At 35.8% G+C, this 20,734-nt stretch overlaps 1 protein-coding gene across 15 annotated transcripts in view; it reads left to right on the top strand.

The window, feature by feature from the left end:
- Positions 1–20,734, top strand: part of Phf14 (PHD finger protein 14) — a 186,147-nt gene that overhangs the window by 34,268 nt on the left and 131,145 nt on the right. For all 15 annotated transcript variants that reach the window (XR_010065688.1, NR_174140.1, XM_006236105.5 and 12 more), the window contains 3 exons: positions 9,196–9,355; positions 15,101–15,212; positions 16,050–16,187. Coding sequence is in view for 13 of the 15 variants with exons in the window: in XM_006236105.5 (XP_006236167.1) it covers positions 9,196–9,355; positions 15,101–15,212; positions 16,050–16,187 (410 nt within the window). In the remaining 2 variants the exon portion in view is untranslated. The remainder of the gene's footprint in view (positions 1–9,195; positions 9,356–15,100; positions 15,213–16,049; positions 16,188–20,734) is intronic.

Raw genomic sequence — 20,734 nt, forward strand, 5'->3', positions numbered from 1 at the left:
GATCTGCATTCTTCTACATGTTGACCTCCAGTTGAACCAGCACCATTTGCTGAAAATGCTATCTTTTTTCCATTTGATGGTTTTGGCTCCTTTATCAAAAATCAAGTGCCCATAGGTGTGTGGGTTCATTTCTGGGTCTTCAATTCTATTCCATTGGTCTATCTGTGTGTCTCTGTACCAATACCATGCAGTTTTTATCACTATTGCTCTGTAATACTGCTTGAGTTCAGGGATAGTGATTCCCCCTGAAGTCCTTTTATCGTTGAGGATAATTTTAGCTATCCTGGGTTTTTTGTTATTCCAGATGAATTTGCAAATTGTTCTGTCTAACTCTTTGAAGAATTGGATTGGTATTTTGATGGGGATTGCATTGAATCTGTAGATCGCTTTTGGTAAAATGGCCATTTTTACTACATTAATCCCGCCAATTCATGAGCATGGGAGATCTTTCCATCTTCTGAGGACTTCTTCAATTTCTTTCTTCAGAGTCTTGAAGTTCTTATTGTACAGATCTTTTACTTGCTTGCTTAAAGTCACACCGAGGTACTTTATATTATTTGGGTCTATTATGAAGGGTGTCGTTTCCCTAATTTCTCTCTTGGCTTGTTTCTCTTTTGTGTAGAGGAAGGCTACTGATTTATTTGAGTTAATTTTATACCCAGCCACTTTGCTGAAGTTGTCTATCAGCTTTAGTAGTTCTCTGGTGGAACTTTTGGGATCACTTAAATATACTATCATATCATCTGCAAATAGTGATATTTTGACTTCTTCTTTTCTGATCTGTATCCCCTTGACCTCCTTTTGTTGTCTGATTGCTCTGGCTAGAACTTCAAGAACTATATTGAATAAGTAGGGAGAGAGTGGGCAGCCTTGTCTAGTCCCTGATTTTAGTGGGATTGCTTCAAGTTTCTCTCCATTTAGTTACCAATCCTACAACAGATAGAGGCCTTATATCCAAAATATACAAAGAACTCAAGAAGTTAGACCGCAGGGAGACAAATAACCGTATTAAAAATGGGGTTCAGAGCTAAACAAAGAATTCACAGCTGAGGAATGCCGAATGGCTGAGAAACACCTAAAGAAATGTTCAACATCTTTAGTCATAAGGGAAATGCAAATCAAAACAACCCTGAGATTTCACCTCACACCAGTGAGAATGGCTAAGATCAAAAACTCAGGTGACAGCAGATGCTGGTGAGGATGTGGAGAAAGAGGAACACTCCTCCATTGTTGGTGGGATTGCAGACTGGTACAACCATTCTGGAAATCAGTCTGGAGGTTCCTCAGAAAATTGGACATTCAACTGCCTGAGGATCCAGCTATACCTCTCTTGGGCATATACCCACAAGATGCCCCAACATATAAAAAAGACACGTGCTCCACTATGTTCATCGCAGCCTTATTTATAATAGCCAGAAGCTGGAAAGAACCCAGATGCCCTTCAACAGAGGAATGGATACAGAAAATGTGGTACATCTACACAGTGGAATATTACTCAGCTATCAAAAACAATGACCTTATGAAATTCGTAGGCAAATGGTCGGAACTAGAAAATATCATCCTGAGTGAGGTAACCCAATCACAGAAAAACACACATGGTATGCACTCATTGATAAGTGGCTATTAGCCCAAATGCTTGAATTACCCTAGATGCCTAGAACAAATGAAACTCAAGACGGATGATCAAAATGTGAATGCTTCACTCCTTCTTTAAAAGGGGAACAAGAATACCCTTGGCAGGGAATAGAGAGGCAAAGATTAAAACAGACACAGAAGGAACACCCATTCAGAGCCTGCCCCACATGTGGCCCATGCATATACAGCCATCCAATTAGACAAGATGGATGAAGCAAAGAAGTGCAGGCCGACAGGAGCCAGATGTAGATCGCTCCTGAGAGACACAGCCAGAATGCAGCAAATACAGAGGCGAATGCCAGCAGCAAACCACTGAACTGAGAATAGGACCCCCATTGAAGGAATTAGAGAAAGAACTGGAAGAGCTTGAAGGGGCTCGAGACCCCATATGAACAACAATGCCAAGCAACCAGAGCTTCCAGGGACTAAGCCACTACCTAAAGACTATACATGGACTGACCCTGGACTCTGACCTCATAGGTAGCAATGAATATCCTAGTAAGAGCACCAGTGGAAGGGGAAGCCCTGGGTCGAACCCCCAGTGAACTAGACTGTTGGGGGGAGGGCGGCAATGGGGGGAGCGTGGGGAGGGGAACACCCATAAAGAAGGGGAGGGGGAGGGATTAGTGGGATGTTTGCCTGGAAACCGGGAAAGGGAATAACACTCGAAATGTATATAAGAAATACTCAAGTTAATTAAAAAAAAAAAAGAAATGTAAATGAAAAATACCCAATTTAATAAAGATGGAAAAATATACCATGTATTAAAAAAAAAAAGAAGTATAGCCCCTGTTGCTTTTGAAGTCCATGTAGTTGAGACTAGCTGTAAACCCCTGATTTACTGGCTTCCCACATCTTAAGCTTTGGGATTAAAGATTCCATCTGGAATTTGGCTAAAACCAAACTTTTACTATAGCTTCAGACCTGAGCCCACCAAGGAATACTACCATTTAAAATTCAGAAGGAACATTTTTTTCTATCCTATTTATTTTCTCTTGTTGTTTCTTCGTACTAAGAATTGAAACCAGGACTTCACACTGCCTTAGTAAGCTTTCTTCCATTCAGTAGTGCTATGGTTCATTTAACTTTATTTTCTTGTTTTAAGACAGATTCTATGTCTTAGTTACTTTTCTATTGCTATTATAAGATACCACAACCATAACTAAGGCAAGTTAGAGATGAAAGCATTTAATATGGGGTCTTATAGTTTCAGAGAGTGATGCCATGACCATCATGGTGTGAGCATGGCAGCAGGCAAGCAAGCATGGAGTTGGAACAATAACTGCGGGCTCAAATCTGCAGTATGAAGCCGAAACACAGACAGAGACAGCAGAGCCTACCTACCCCAGTGACACAGATCCTATAGCAAGACACACCTCCTAATTCTTTTAAGCAGTTCTACCAACTGAGGACCACATATTCAAAGATAAGAGTCTATAGGAACCATTCTCCTTCAAACCATCGTAGTCTTTACGTTGCCAGTCTCCTTATTTGCCTTCCTCAGTCTTTTAGGTACTTTTCAGCCAATCAAGATTCCTCTATTGTAAATTCTCGGTTTAGTTCTATACCCTAGTATTGATTGGGTTGTTTCAGATTTTTTTTTCTTTTTTTTTTTTTTTTTTTTTTGTTGTTGTTGTTGGTTGTAAGGTTCTTGAGTTATTTTGGATATTAGCCCTCTATCAGATGTGGGGTTAGTGAAGCTCTTTTCCCAATCTGTTTGTTGCCATTTTGTCCTAATGACAGTTTCTTTTGCCTTACAGAAGCTTTCCAATGAGTGTCATGAGGACCCATTTATCAGTTCTTGATCTTAGAGCATGAGCCAGCCATTGGAGTTCTGTTTAGGAAATTTCCCTCTGTGCTAATAAATTCAAGGCTCTTTCTCACGTTCTCTTTTATTGGATACAGTGTTTTTGATTTTATGTTGCGGTCCTTGATCCACTTGGACTTGAGCTTTGTGCATGGTGACAAATATGGGTCTATTTTCAACTTTTACATACAGACATCCAGTTAGACCAGCACCATGTATTGAAGATGCTTTCTTTTTTCCATCATATATTTTTGACTTCTTGTCAAAGATCAAATTTGCATAAGTGAGTGGTTTTATTTCTGGGTCTTCAATTCTATTCCTTTGATCAAATTGTCTCTGTACCATTACTATGCAGTTTTTATCTCAATTGCTCTGTAGCAGAGTGTGAGGTCAGGGATGGTGATTCCCCCAGACATTATTTTATTGTGAAAAATTGTTTTTGCTCTTCTGGGTCCTTTTGCTTTTCCAGATGTATTTGAGATTTGCTCTTTCCAAGTCTTTGAAGAATTGTGTTGGGATTTTGATGGAGATTGCATTGAATCTGTAGATTGCCTTTGGTGGGATGGCCATTTTTACTGTTAATTCTGCCAATCCATGAGCATGGGAGATCTCTTGATTTTCTGAGCTGTTCTTTGATTTCTTTCTTGAGAGACTTGAATTTCTTATCATAAGGATCTTTCACTTGTTTGGTTAGTTACCCCATGTTATTTTATATTATCTGTGGCTATTGTGAAAGAAATTGTTTCCCTAATTGTTTTCTCAGCTTATTTATCATTTGTATAAAGGAAGGCTACTGTTTTATTTGAGTTAATTTTATATCCATCCACTTTGCTGAAGTTGTTTATTAGCTGGAGAAGTTCTCTAGTAGAAATTTTGGGGTCACTAATGTATAGTATCATATCATCTGCAAATAGTGATACCTTTAATTCTTCTTTGCCAATTTGTATCCCCTTGATCTCTTTTTGTTGTCTTATTCCTCTAGCTAGCACTTCGTACTATATTGATTAGATGTGGGGAGACTAGGCATCCTTGCCTCCCTGATTTTAGTGGGATTGCTTCTGGTATCTCTCCGTTTAATTTGATATTGACTGTTGGTTTGCAGTAAATTGCTTTTATTATGTTTAGGTTTGGGCCTTACATTTCTGATCTCTCCAATACTTTAACATGAAGGGTTGTTGTATTTTGCCATCTAAGGAGATGATCATGTGATTTTTTTTTTCTTTGAGTTTGTTTATATGGTGGATTACATTAATGGATTTTTGCATATTGAACCACCAATCTTTCATCTCTGGGATGAAGCCTACTTTATCCTGGTTTTGATGTGTTCTTGGATTCAGTCTGGAAGAATTGTATTGAATATTTTGTATAAATATTCATAAGCAACATTGGTCTGTAGTTCTGTTTTTGGTAGGGTCCTTGTGTGGTTTAGGCATCAGCATAATTGTGGCTTCATAGAATGAATTAGGTAGTGTTCCTTCTGTTTCTATTTTATGGAATAGTTTGAGGAATATTAATATCAGGTCTTCTTTGAAGGTCTGGTAGAATTCTGAACTAAATCCATGTGGCCCTGGGCTTTTTTTTGGTTGGGAGGTTTTTAATGACTTCTATTTCCTTATGGGATATGAGCCTTTTTAGAAAATATACCTGCTCTTGATTAACTTTGGTATATAATATCTTTCTAAAAAACTATCCACTTCATCTAGATTTTCCAGTTTTGTTGAGTATAGGCTTTTATAGTAGGATCCGGTGATATTTTGAATTTTCTCCATTTCTGTCTCCCTTTTCGTTTCTGATTTTGTTAATTTGGATACTGCCTCTGGGCCCTTTAGTTAGTTTGGTTAGGGGTTTATCTTGTTGATTCTCTCAAAGAACCAACTTTCGTTTGACTCATTCTTTGCATTGTTCTCTTTGTTTCTACTTGGTTGATTTTAGCCCTTAGTTTGACTATTTCCTGCCTTTTACTCCTCTGCAGTAAGTTTGCTTCTTTTTGTTCTGGAGCACCCAGGTGTACTGTTAAGTTTGTAGTGTAAGGTCTCTCCAGTTATTTTACCAGTGCACTTAGTGCTATGAATTTTCCTCTTAGCACTGCTTTGATCCTAGATGAAATACTTTCAGCTTTTCCCTATTCAGTATGATATTGGCTATGGGTTTGTCATATATAGCCTTTATAATATTGAGTTTGATTTTTGTGTAATTAATTTAAGAGTTTTTGTCATGAAGAGATGTTGATCTTTTTTTTCTTTTTCTTTTTCTTTTTTTCTTTTTTTTTTTTACATCTGTTGGAATTGATTTTATGATGTTTTTCTTTTTTTTTTTAAGTTGGTTGATGTTTATGTGTTTTTAATGAATCATACCTGGGATGAAACCAACTTGATTATGGTGTATCAGCTTTTTGGTGTACTGTTCAATTTAATTATGTAATATTTTGTTGAGGATTTTATATCAGTGTTCAGGTGTATTGGATTGTAGTGTTCATCCCTCCTCCATCTTTCCTTCCTTCCTTTGTTTTCTGTTTTATTTTCCTTTTTGATTTTCCTATAACTCTGTCAGGTTTTAGTATCAAGGTACTTGTATTCTCATGAAGTGGGATAGATGGCATGGACAATGAGAATCTGGTACATATATAAAACTGAATATTATTTAGCTCTAAAACTGAAGTCACAAAATTTGCAGGAAAATAGGTAGAGTGTATGATACTAAGCAAGATCATTTCAGGAAGAAAACACATATATGCTTTCACCCATATACAAATCATAGCTATAATATTTGTATAGAAATGTGTATGTATGGTATAACATTTAGAAAAATGAATAAGAAGAGGCGACATTATGTGATGAGGAAGAACAGAATGCAGGTAAAAGTGCATAGCTATTAAATTGATAGTGGGGGTATGATATTTCAAATGAAGTTCCAAAGCTTTCAAATGATTATTTTAATTACAGTTAATTCCTTTGAGGTATATAGAGTTTGGGTCTATAACAAAGTTTAAAACAAATTTAAAAAATAAAGTATTAAAAAAACATAACAGATTTGAAAGAGTTCTGTCTCCCCTCCCTTTTTTTCTATTTTTTGGAATAGTTTGAGAAACATCAGTGTGGTAAAAATTTGTCAGTGATACTTTTAGTCCTAGATTTTCTTTTTGAGAGACTTTATTGTTCATGTGTGTGTGTGGTGTGTATGTGTATATAAGTTTGTGTGTACATGCATATGTGTGTATACATATGTGTTTATTTCAGCTGTAGCCATATAGTTCTTTGTATGTATGTGAGCTGGAGATCTATACTGAGTGTTTTTCTCTAGTTCTTTCCAACGATTTTTAAATCCAGGGTCTCTTTCTCATTGAACCTGGCGTGCACTAACTCAGACTACGTGGCCAGCAAGCCCCTAGCTGTATCTTTCTAGCAACGAGATTGATTGCTGACCTGCTGTGCCTGGATGCTGGAGGTTGTATTAGGTCTTCATGCTTGCTAGACATGCACTCCTGTATCCACTGTCTTCCCAGTATTGTGAGACTTTGTATTACTGATTCATTTTGCTGTTTATTGGTCTGCTCAAAAATTTTCTGTCTTTTTGGTTCAGTTTTGGCATTCAGTTGTTTCCATATTTGCTCATTTCTTCTGAAATTTCCTTATCATTATGTATTTTTTCAAAATATTCTTTAGTATGTATTTCTCTGTTGTCAGATGTAATTTGTCCTGCCCCTTCCATGGGTGTACAATGTAAACTTACTAATTCTGTTAATTGTCAAAGAAATTGAACCTGTTGTTTCATAGATTCTTTTGTTTTTTTCAACCTGTTTTTTTTTTTTTTGGTTTTGGTTTTTATTGTTTGTTTTTACTAATTCAATTTCTAAGAATTGAAGATATACTTGTTTCTTTTTTTTTTTAAAGACTGTTTAGTTGATGCGCTCTATTCCACATGTCTTGGTTTGCTGTGTTTTCAGTTGTTTCCAGGACTTGTAACTTTGTGTTCTGACTTCCTTAGGTCCACTATGTTTGTTTGTTTGTTTTTTAAATGTGTTATACAGGATTAGCAATATGGCACAGTTGGTATAGGTGCCTGCTATAAACCCTGACATCCTGAGTTTGATCTCTGCGATTCATATATTTTGTTGTTAAATGCAGGATTTTAAATATAGATCATTGTAGCAACTTTTGTGTTTTGTTTGCTTCTTTTAAATATCAAGACTTTATGATAAATGTTAGTAAATACACATTAACAATAAGATCATCAAGCCTCAAAATGTTAGTTTGTACAAAGCTACATACCCAGAAGGTAGAAGAATATACATGATTTGGTTTCATTTTAGGAATTGAAATTCTGCTAATTTGGATCATGTGTATCTTCATAAAATTCAAGATAGTTGTAAATGTATTTAATATATTTTCTTGAAATGTGGTCTGTAGAGATTACTTTTGCTAAATCTCACATTTGAAAATAGTTAATATATATGATATGAATTTATGCTTATAACTTTTTAAAATTCAGTATTTTCCCATATTAAAGAATAGTTTTTTGTTTGTTTGTTTGTTTGTTTGTTTGTTTGTTTTCAGAGCTGAGGACTGAACCCAGGGCCTTGCGCTTCCTAGGCAAGCATTCTACCACTGAGCTAAATCCCCAACCCCAAGAATAGGTTTTTTATATTCAGGTTTTGAACGAAAAAAAATAAATATTTAAAAATGTATCTGGTCATTAATTAGATTGAACTAGAGTTGGTATAAAATGACAGGATTTTGGTTTAGAGTAAATACTGAGATTATAGCAGAAAATGTGGTGACTTGGTAGGTCAGATGGTCAATGCTCTGTGAAGGCTGGTAGTGTGTTAGTTTTCAGGGACAGTGGGGCTAAGGAAATCTGTCCGTGAGAGACAGGGAAAGTATCAGTGTTGTAGATTACAGAGGAGGACATCCTGGTAATGACGTTCAGAATCCATTCCCATGGATGTTTGTAGGTGTTTGAGAATCTGCAGCTGTTTGCTGAGTGTAGCATGCACTTTTAGAACAGAACTGAACCTGAGCTAAACAGAACTGTTGTGATTTGTCCTGATTTTACAGAACCAAGTTAATAAATCTGATAGCCTCTTGGGGCCTTCCTTATCTTGGTAATTGTGTACTTTGTTCAAATTTCATCTGCCTTGAAATAACTTGCTTTAGAGGAACATTATTTTCTAAAGAAAGTAGATTTCCCTTCCTGTAGTATTGGATTGCTTATTGAGAAAGCATATTGACTATTTTTATTGTGTATTTTTATGATTTTTTTTAGTAGATTTTAGTTATTGCTCTTCTATAGGTAACAGTAACTGTACCAATGAGAAAATTAGAAGTCCTTTAAGTTTATGATTTTGTATTATAAAATCATACTCATAAGCAATGAAGACAGTGGTTACTAAAATTTAATACTGAAGAAATTAGTATGTTTTGATTTCTTTGCTTATGTGCTAATTTAGTCTCTTTAAAACCTTTTTTTGGCATTCTCTTATATGACCTTGAGTATATTGAAATATGCTTTTATAATACTCTTGTATTACATTGGGCTAACTATTTTTATTTGTAATGAATTATGTAAGTCATAGCTGTAAGGTAAAAAAGAATTTTTGAAAAATTATTTTAATTCTATTTTTATATCAGTTTTATAAACCATTGCATTTTTTAGATTTTTTTCTGTACTTTTTCTGTTTCTTTTTTGATTTTTACAGAAGTGAGTTTAAAAAAATAAACCCTGTTAAATCATAACTATTTGTTTTCCGTTTTTAGGTTGTTATGGAGTAGATGGGGAAAGTGACTCTATTATGAGTTCGGCTTCTGAAAACTCCACTGAGCCTTGGTTTTGTGATGCCTGTAAATGTGGTGTGTCTCCGAGCTGTGAACTGTGTCCTAATCAGGATGGGATTTTCAAGGAGACCGATGCTGGAAGGTTGATGTCCTCATTATGTCGTGTCCATATGCCTGCTTTATAACACGCCTGCTTTGGAATTTCTTTTTCTTCCATTTGTGACTTTAGAGTCAAACACTTTTCCTCCATCTTCTGGGTATAGAGGAGTTAATTGGCCATGTAGATGGATAGGAGAGAAGAAAGACCATTTCTCAAGTACTTGCATTTGTTTTTACACTCATCATCCCAGTTACTGTGAAGAAGCACATGGTAGCATTGGGTTATGATGATAGTGCCCAAGACTCTCACCATTTAAATCATGTGTTACCTCAAGACCACAGTCTGGTAAACAGTGAGACTTGAACACAGGTTTTATCTCAATTCAGGAGTATAACATACAGTGATTAAAATGAAGAAATTTTAGAATCATTAAGAATATTTAAGAATTAAATAAGAATTTAAGAATGAAAATGCTTATATAAGAATCATTACTTAAAAGTTATTAAGATTAAAGCCCCAAAGTACATCGAAGTTATAAATGGATTCTAGAAAGAAATCACTAGGGGTGACACACAGATGAAGGAATACCAAAATTAAAGAATTATCTCTTTCCTGATAATGGAGTTTAGACTTTGTCACGAGAGCAAATTGTAGCCAACTTGGTACCAGAAACCTTTTCTGCTTTATCTGCCAGTCTTGGTATCTTAGAAGTAGGTGACTGTTGCAGTTTTCAGGGGGAGCTACAGCTCTGTTTTAAAGTCTGCTACACTACACGTGCCGTGTGTGTTTATTGAGATGGCAGTGAAAACTGATCTCAGGGCTCGGCCAGGGTTGTGAGCTACTAAGGCCTGAGCATGTGGCTGTGAGTAAATGTATTCTTTCTGTCCTGTGGGGAACTCTTCTTACCCTGTTCTCAGTATCTTTGAGTTACAGTGCTGCTATAGTGATGACAGAATAACACTCATGGTAATGACAAGTGCTGAGGGGTTCTGCCTCTCAGTGCAGAGGAAATGTTAAAGCAGGACTGAAGCTGAGAGACAAGGACACTGATGCCTGGCACACAGACCTGTGGTGTTTTTCACTGTAATCACTCTCACGGTCACCAACAGTTTGAGCAGTTGTCTCATAAATGTGCCGCTATCATTTATGTTGTTTTTTTCTCTGTGAGTCTATGGGTGGTTGACTGCAGTGTAAGAATTTTCCCCAATCTTGTGTGTTTTGAAGATTACTCACTTCAACCCTGTGAATAATAGTTGCTCATGTTTTTATTTTAATAAATAAGGCATTGGAATTTTAAAAATTTACTTATATTTTAATTATTATTTGAAAATAAGCACATGTGTTTGTGTCTGTGGGGGTATGAGCACACGAATGCAGGTGTTTTCAGAATCCAGAGGAGGGTTTCAGATTCACTGGAGCTGGAGTTATGGGCGTCTATGAGCTGCCTGATGTGGGTGCGTGGGTCATGCAAGAGTAGTGAGAACAGTGTGTACTTAATTGCAGAGCCAGTTCTCTGTCATCTAGAATGTTTTAATTAAGATTACTTAATATTTTACTAGGCATGGTGGTGTACACCTTTAACCCCAGTACAGAGGCAGATGGATCTCTGTGAGTCCAAGACCAGCCTGATCACACAGCAAGATCCAGGACAGACAGGGAGGTTATATAGAGAAACCTTGTCTTAAAAAAAACAAAAGCAAACAAAACAGATTGCTTAATATTTTCATAATAGCAGCAAGAACTACCAGACAACATACTTTTTTTTTTTACCAATGTTTTAACCCTGAAAACAGGGCATAGTCCACAAATAAAATTTAGACTTAGATGTAATACATTATACTATAGTAAAATTAAGAAAACACATTTCTCATGTTGTTTCAATTAGTAGCCAGACCCTTGAGAAATACCGTCTTAGTAGATTGCTAGGGTAGCATAGAATCTACAGTAGGATCTTCAGTAACTTGTGCTGGGGTTCCAGATCTCTTGTCACCTAAGAAAAGAAATGTAGTAAAATAATAGTAAGTACTTTGATATATACAGTACTTGATCGTGTTGTATAGGTGGGATTTTTGGACTATGGCCTATAACTGGGTTTAGTAAACATTAATAGTGTGTGCCTTCAAAATGTTTTGCCCATGTTTATATTTTTTGTTTGCTTGTTTTATTTTGTTTTTGATTTTATTCTTTTATGACTTTAGGCAGATTCCTTAGCCTCATTATCATAAGTTAGTTTGGTAGTCCTTTTGAGAAGCTTCAAGGGCACAATTCATGTACAACAGTTCCTGGAGCGTACTTGGTATTTATTCTCAATGCTGCTGCTATGAGTGCTTTCTTCTGAGCAGTGTTCTACTTAAGGTAACCACCGCTGTGAGCAGGCCAGTTGGTGACTTTTTTTTTTTTTTTTTTTAAAGATTTATTCATTTATTATATATAAGTACACTGTAGTTGTCTTCAGATACACCAGAAGAGGGCACCGGATCTCCTTACAGATGGTTGTGAGCCACCATGTGGTTGCTGGGAATTGAACTCATGACCTCTGGAAGAGCAGTCGGGTGCTCTTAACCACTGAGCCATCTCTCCAGCCCCAGTTGGTGACTTTTAATCTTGAATATTGAAACTTTGAGAACTCCATTGTGGTGAAGTAAGACCATTTTGAAAAACAAAAGAAAACAAGCTTCCTTTTGAGGAAGAAAATTCATTTACTTGGTTTTCTGTTAATTTTTAAGTTGTACTGAAAACTGTCTTTTGTGCTTTTATACTCTGCAAAGTAACAAAATGTTTTCTAAAACAAGACAAAAGAAAGCTCTTTAAGCACTGAGTTTTAATAGGAAATATTTATATTAGCTGCACTTCATACATAGATACCTTTCTATGGACAATCTAGAAAAAAATTGTAATAGACTATCTAATACTTGTTCATGTCCATAGTTCCATGTACACCAGAGGAGAAATTATGAGCATTTATGCCTTTTGCTGCATTGTAATGCCAGCTTGATTTAAGACCAAGAAAGAGAAAAAGTTATAAAAATTGGACAAGTCCTTTTGAATTTTTATCTTCATGTAGGAAGTCCAGGAAAAGGAAGAGTAGTATATAAACTGGCTGAAAACATTTTGACATTGATTTATTATATGAGTTCAACTAGACATTCCTCTATTGATATGACTCACAATTTCTACATGCCAAGTGATTCCATGTGTGGAAATTGCTGTGCGTGAAATAAAAACTAAATGTTTATTTCACTTTTTAAGTAATGTCTATTTTATTTAACAAAGCAAAGCATGGGATATACCCTAAGAGAAACTGAGTGACCATCCTGGAATCAGAAACAGCCTGAGTTATCCTCCTTTGCTGCCATTGTAGATTGCTGTCCTTTTGTGTATTTGCAGTTCAGTACGGCTCTGATTCATTGGTCGTCTTTGCACCTCAGTAAGCATTATGGTACACTCAATAATAGTGGTTTTCAACCTTCCATATACTACCACCCTTACATATACTTCCTCATGTTGTGGGGACCCCCCCAACCATAAAACTGTTTCCATGGCTACTTTATAACTAGTTTTGCTACTGCTAAATTGTAATATAAACATGTGTGTTTTCTGATGGCCTTAGGTGACCCCTGTGAAAGGGTTGTTTGACCCCAGAGGGGTCATGACCCACAAGTTGAGAGCCATTCCAGTAGAAGGAAGGGAGCATTGGATTCCTTAAATTTCAGTGTTTTCCTTCGTTAGACTTGCTATATTTGAAATTTTCAATCCTTTGAAAGCGTTTCTTGATTTGCAAATGAGAAGAACAATGTGCCATCCATAGGAAACACTCAGACCTTTTCATTTTCCTCGTAGCAAATGTTCCATGAGCAAAGACAGTCAGTGAGCTAAACACTGCTTTAAGCATTTCACAATCACCTCCATCTAAGTTCCAGATTATCTGTGTAATGTTTTTTCCCTATGAAGCACCTAATCATTGGTTCTGGGTTGAAGGAATAGAAATAACATGCTGCAGATATTTTTAAAATACTTTCTAAATATGTGGAAAAGGTACTACACAGAAAGCGTACTTCAAAACTATTCCATTTATATAATTTCCATTGTGACATATCAATTTTTTCAAGAAGTATATTACTAGTTGGTTGTTGCCTGTCTATAAACAATATATGAGTTTAATCAAATGCATTGATAGTTTCCATTGTAGAATAACAGTCTGCCTCTGTCTTTTGGTGGTGTTTTGATACTTGTTTTCTGATCCCTTTCCCAACCAACATCTGGCATCATAGCTCCAAGCAAAATGATGGTAAAGTAACAAGGAAGATTTTCTTGTTGATTTGATTTCCCAATTTAATTACATAAGTTCTAAAATATATGAACAAAAAGTACTCAAAGGAATAAAATTGTGTTAGCAAAATATTTTAATAAGGACTTGCATTGTTATCCTCATGAATGGCTGAACAGAATGATACATCTGTGTGCCAGTCACACAGAAATGGCAGTTGAGATCTTCACTGCACATCTTAAGGTCAGTACAAAGCAAGCAGCCAGCTGTTGGTTTATCAAAGGTAAATTCCTGTAGAGAACAGCGGCATTTAATACATCAGTGAGCATGAAGATACTGCACAGATTACAATGAGAAAGTTGCTGCTCGTTGAGATGCTATCTTTATACTGAACTCCACAGGATGCTTATGGGCGATTGGATTAAAATGTTCTATCAAGAAAATTTCAGAACTGTGCATGTTTTGTACAACAAAATTGATAAAAATTTTAAACTGTTTTCTTGAATACTTCTATACAATGATTAAGCTTTAGTCTTTTAAAACTCGGTACATCATAAAACCAGGACCTTTTAAACTGGGATAAAGCAAAATTGTCAATATAATCACAAGGTTCATGGAGATTTTCCATCTCATTTTATCCTTTTTCTTATACAAGTGATGCAGATCTGGTATTTACATTTCACACAGCTACTCAACATTTTGTCTGTCTGTAAGCAAACAGATATGTAGTGAATTAATAGCTCAGAGCATTAAAAGAGATTAGAACCAACTCATTATTCTTTTGGTATTCTGAATGTGAACATTTTTAAAAAGTGTTAAAGCCTTGTGCAGACTTTACACAATATAGTCGTTTAGTTCATAGGCTATATAGGGAATAGGAATGGATGCTCAATGAAAATATGACATCCTTGCATTATTGTAACTTTGTTTTGTATTTTTTCCCAGCCTCCATCAAAAGTTAAACTTTCTACCAGAACTGTTTTAAAATATAACCTTAGGGATATCCAACAGCTTTGGTAGTGGTGGGGGTGGGGTATCAATAAAGGACAATTAACCTAATTACTGCAGAATAACTTCATAGTTCTTAAATTAGAATCCTTAATTCTAAAAGTACTCACAGTAATGAATGTGCATATCTTTCCTTGAATGTGAAAGTGATGTTTTGTTACCCTTGAATAGCAGTCTTATGCAAATATTTAAGAATAATAGATAAGACCAAAGTGTAGTGAATCTTAAGTGAAAAGCAATTATGGTTGCTAAATCTACATTTTGACTAGATTCCTGGAAAAGTAATGCTCACTGCAGTCATGCTTTCTTTGATTAATTATCTGCTATCATTCTCTAGGTATGCTGTATTTTTTAGTTAAGAGTCTTGAAATGAGGATTTTTTTTTAAAAAAAAAATCTAATTATAGAATGCTTTCAGTACTATTTTTAAGGTGGAACATATTTTGTCTTCGGATTTTATGTGAGAATTTCAGGAATGCATTTGATAGCAGAATTATGTCTTTTCCCTTATAGATGGGTTCACATTGTTTGTGCCCTATATGTTCCTGGAGTAGCCTTTGGAGATATTGATAAATTACGACCAGTAACATTAACAGAAATGAACTATTCTAAATATGGTGCCAAGGTAAGGTAAACTGTATGACTAACTAAAATTCAGGGTTTTTTTTCTGTTGTTGTTGTTGTTTGTTTGTTTCTTTCCATAGCCTTTTAAGCTTGTGATACTACAGAAGTGTTGATTAGTAAGCACGCTCTTTGTGGAGCTCTTAGCACTAGGTCATTTATAATTGTATTAATTTGTTGTGTTTTGCTTTTATATTTTTACATGAGGTAGTCAGCTTGCCTCTTCCTCAGTTCAAAGATCACATATAGGGGTCACCATGCATCATTTGAATCATATGTTGTTTCTCCTGAGGCTAATTTATTGATTAGTCTAATTTCAGATAAACCTATGTTATAAAACTGAATATTGATTGATACTATTTCTCTTCCCTTGAACCCAGAGAAAGCCTTGTTACACTCAGTTGAATTAAATGAAATCTCACAACTTTAATTTTAAAATGAATTTTATTAAGATTATGAAAAAGAATATAAGAATCACTCTTTATTTTGACCACATGTCAGCCCATTACCACTTCAACCTTTTTTTAATGTAACAAGAAAAATGACCAAATTTCTTCAAGTAAAATGATTCTCTATATATTAATATTTGTAAAGTACTTAGAAGACTAACTGCTTAGCTCCTAAGTCCCTATACAAAATTATTATTTTTTATTGCTGCTAGGCAGTTTAATTTAGATTGATTAGAACTGTATTGAGAATTCTTTTTTTTTATTGGGAAACCTGGCTTACCTGCAGTTATTTGCATTGATGTTCTGTGTCCCTTGAGTATTTTAAATATTTATTGGATTCTTCATGAGAGGATAGTATTGTTTTAGATATACTTTTCCTGTGACTTTTGTAGGAGTGTAGCTTTTGTGAAGACCCTCGCTTTGCTAGAACTGGAGTTTGCATTAGCTGTGATGCAGGCATGTGTAGAGCCTATTTTCATGTTACCTGTGCCCAGAAGGAAGGCCTGCTTTCAGAGGCAGCAGCAGAAGAGGTATGTTCATTTACACCATTTACCATGGGTACCAAGGTGTCCAGAAGACTTCTCATGTCTGCTGTGTCCTATAGCAGTCATAATTGGTGATAATGTGTTTGTAAGTCTTTGATCAGACCACTGATTTATACTAATAAATAGTAAATGTCTTAGTCTTGTCAGTCTTAAGACGAGTTATAGCATACTGGAAAGCATATCAGAAGTGTTGTAGTGAGTTCTGACAGATAAAACATAGTACAAGGTGTCGTGACGAGTTGATATTTGGCATATTTTATACAGAAGAATGAAATTTCCTTAAGGCAATATTGTTTTCTTTGGGTTTAGTTTTAATTCGCTAGAATTTTTTTTCCAGGCTTACTGAATTTAAATTAAGTAATTATTTGATTACAAATATATTTTTGGAGCTCCTTAAAAATTAAAGTTGTTTCTAGAATCCACTGCTTTAAATTGTTTTTATAACAATATAAAATATATATTTCTAAGTTCTAAACTTTGGAAGTTTCTAGGGATTACATACAACATGGTAGTAGTTTTGACGATCTTCCTTTTACGTTATGAAGGTAGGTAGAGTTGGAAAAATATAAACTGCAGCCTTTTCTACTAAAATGTGTTGTGTAATGCCGTAATAGTTACCTTGATTAAAAATATGTGTTTACTTAATAAGTTTGTTAGGAAGTACCTAAGAGTTTTCTAAGTTTTAATTCATGTGATAAGTTTCTAAAGGTATAATTCATAGATTCTTTGGCATTCACGATAATTTTAAAAGGTTTTTAAGGCAGCTTAAGAGCAGGTTTAATTAATTCCTTAAATGATTTTTATGGGGAGATAATTACCTATTCAGTAAACTTTTACTGTGCATTCATGATGCTTTCTGATAGTATGTAAGCTATTTTGTTTATTTGTTATATAAAATTTTATTTTCTCATAAAATGTTTATTATGCTTTTATCTTAGCTAGGAAATAAGTAATCTAATGAAGAAAATTTACAGAAAAATACTTGACGATGTATTTTCTTTCAACTTTAATAGATCTTAAATAGAAATGATATATTTTGACCTATATCATTTTGTTCTAATTTCTGATGCTGAGGAATTGTGCTTTGAATGAGTGCTGGATGAACATTGAACATATGACAGCTCCTGGCAGACACGGAAGTGTGACTGCAGCATAGATAGGGTGGGTGGGTTTATCAGACCAACATGCTAGAAAATGGGCAGAGAGGGATGCGATGGGACTGACTGATCAGACTACATAGGTTACAGGTGAAACTAGAGAAGCTAAGTTCAGCTCAGTTGTCTACTTCCAGATAACTGAACTTCAGAGTCAGGATGTTTCTTTTGTAGACACTTTCTTTCAGGTTCATTTTTGGGAGATTTACCATTTATATAAGATAGTTTGGGTTACTTTGCATAGCACTCACTATACACATTCCTTTTTGGAGAAGACAGAAACACTCTTTCTGTTAGGCAGTTAAGTTATGTGTAAAGCAGCAAGGGTACATTGGGATGGGTAATGAGTTGGAGACTGCTTCTCCGGTTCAGAAGGCATGGAGATATTTGCAGTCACTATGTTTAACAGCTAATTTGGGAAAAACGTGCAGGGCAACTTGAAATAATAAAGATGCCAAACTTGGACTCAAAGTTTCTTCCTTTTATCAATGCCTGATCCCACCTGATCCACTCTAGAGCTTTTGTTTTTGTAAGTCGTTTTTTTTTTTTTTTCTGTTTTTGTTTTGTTTTGGTTTTTGTATTTTTATTACAGCATGTTTACACAGGTTTCTAATTGTTATGCACACTTAATAGAATTGGAACTTTTTTTGTTATTTTTTTGCTACTGTATCTTACTATAAATTCCAGCTGGTATTTCACTGTATAGCGGAGGCTAGTCTCAAATTCACTGTCCTTTGGTCTCAGCCTTCTTAGTGCTGTTACAAATATGTGTCATTGCATCAGTGAGATTTGGAAATTTATAAAGGACTCCTTACAGAGTTTCAAAACTTTGCGTAATTGTTAGGATGTCAGTGAGATTTGATTTTGATAATATTTATTCTGTTAAAATGAAGGTGTTATTTATATTGTGTGATTCTCTTACTAGAAATGAAAGTTTGTTTCCCATTGTTCAGTGTGAGTAGTTTTTGATCATCTTTCTTAATAAAATGAAGTCACTGTTACCAGTAAGAAAGCTTGAAAAGGGAACTCTGATACTTTCAGTTTCTGAATATCGAAGTAAAAAGAACCTGTGAGAAGAAATTAATTGGTAGGTCAGTGGCTGACCCAGTTTGCCACTGCTAGCCTAAGAAGCTGGAGTTGACTTCCATTTACTGTGTCGTACTCCTGTGCATAAAAGACCTAAGTGTTTCAAGTAGACATTAAGAGACAGAACTGAAGAAATAGGTAGGTATTGAGAATAATGAAAGGAAAAAGTCAGATTGTCATCTTTCTCAGGTCCTTGGGATGCTTAAGGATAGACCTCTTCATTTCTCAGTCACTAGATTCATGGGCCTCACTTTTTAGGGACTTGAGTTTAAGAAATCACAACATTAATCATGTTATTTAGTATTTTTGATCATTAGTAATTACATTAAAGTAGATCATGTGTTTAAGTTCAAAGTAGTAGTATAACTAATGTGTTGTTAACAGTTGTCTTGTTGAAAAAAGGCATTGTGACTTGATAGCAATGTCATCATATTTTTTAATATCAGTTCTAAAATGTTATATAATGCTACATAGAACCTTAAGGAAATTTTATATATATCTCACTTGATTTTTTTTATATCTTTCTCTCCCTGTCCCTATTTCATTTTTCCATTCTTTCAAATATTTATTTCTTACTTAACTTTTAAAATTAGTGGGTAAGTAGAAATTAAGGTTATTGTAGTGCTAGGGAAATGGCTCAGATTGTAAAGTGTTTGACATGGAAGCTCACGAACCTGAGTTCAGATCTCCAGTACTCATGCGAGAAGCTGGGTGTGGTCGCACATGGCTGTAATCCTAACACTGAGGAAATGGGGCAGGAGGCTCCCTAGAGCTTGCTGCCCAGCCAGTCTTGCCCAATTGGTGATCTTTAGGACCCATGAAAAACCCTTTTTTAACAACAGTAAGAAAAAGGCAGAGGTAGCTTCCACACACCAATATACAACACACATTCAGTGCAGTTTTTGATGATTTTATATTTTAATAACCCTTTTAGGTTAAGTGTGTATAGGTTAAATGCATGCCACTTTTGTTTTTTTAAAATAGAGATAGTATTACTTTATAATATGCTTTTTAGGTTTTACGTCTAGCTCTAGGTTTGGTGTCTAGCTCTTCAAATATGTAGTTAATGAAGTGCTGTATCCTTTAGTATTTATAGTATGTGTATCATAATACAGAATTGCTTTATGGACTTTTAAAAAAATCTTAAATACAGATTAGAATTTCTTCTTTCTTTTGAACTCCGCTATCCCCTGCCTCAGTAAGGGTGTTCTCTCACTAGCCGACCTACTCCTGCCTCAGTGCCCTAGCATCACTCTATGTTGGGGCATTGATACCCCATAGGACCAAGGGGCTCCCCTCCCATTGATGCCAGATAAGGCAGTCCTCTGCTGCATATGCTGCTGGAGCCATGGGTCCCCCCATGTGTACTCTTTGTTTAGTCCCTGGGAGCTTTAGGGGATCTGGTTGGTTGATATATTGTTCTTCCTATGGGGTTGCAAACTCCTTCAATTCTTTCAGTTCTTCCCCTAATCCTCCATTGGCTTCCCCGCACTCAGTCTGATGATTGTCTGTGGGCATCCACCTCAGTATTGGTCACACTCTGGCAGAGCCTCTCAGGGGACAGCTATACCAGGCTCCTGTCTGCAAGCTCTTCTTGGCATCAGCAATTGTGTCTGGGTTTGGTGTTTGCAGATTGGGTGGAATCCTAGGTGGGGCAGTCTCTGGATGGCCTTTCCTTCAATCTCTGCTCCACTCTTTGTGCCTGCATTTCCTTTGACAGGAGGAGGTCTGATTACTTTTGAGGTGGGTGGGTGGCCCATCCATCAACCAGGGGCTGTGCCTGTAGTCTCTATAGGTTCTCTCTCACCCCTGTGGGGTATTTCAACTAATGTTCTCTCTGTCACGTCCTGGGAACCTCTTGGGTCGCTGACATCTAGAACTTTCTAGTGGCTGTCTCCAGTTCTCCCTCCCCTACTGCTACACACCTCTTTTCAAATTCCTAACTCTCTGTGCTTCTCCCCCATCTTATATGAACCAGCCCCCTTTTCCTCTTCTCACTTCTCTATCCCTCCCAGATCCCTTTCTCTCTGGAATTATTTTCTTCTCCCTTCTGAGTAGGACTGCAGCATCCACACTTCAGTGTAGTATTCCTTCTTGCATAGTCACAGGATCTGTGAGTTGTATCGTGGGTATTCCGAGCCTTTTTTTTTTTCTTCTTCTTTTTTGCTAATGTCCATTTATCAGTGAGTACATACTATGTATGTTCTTTTGTGACTGGGTTACCTAACTCAGGATGATATTTACTAGTTCCATCCATTTGCCTATGAATTTCATGTAGTCATTGTTTTTAAT

This window comes from Rattus norvegicus, chromosome 4, assembly GCF_036323735.1.
Source record: "Rattus norvegicus strain BN/NHsdMcwi chromosome 4, GRCr8, whole genome shotgun sequence".
Taxonomy (NCBI): domain Eukaryota; kingdom Metazoa; phylum Chordata; class Mammalia; order Rodentia; family Muridae; genus Rattus; species Rattus norvegicus.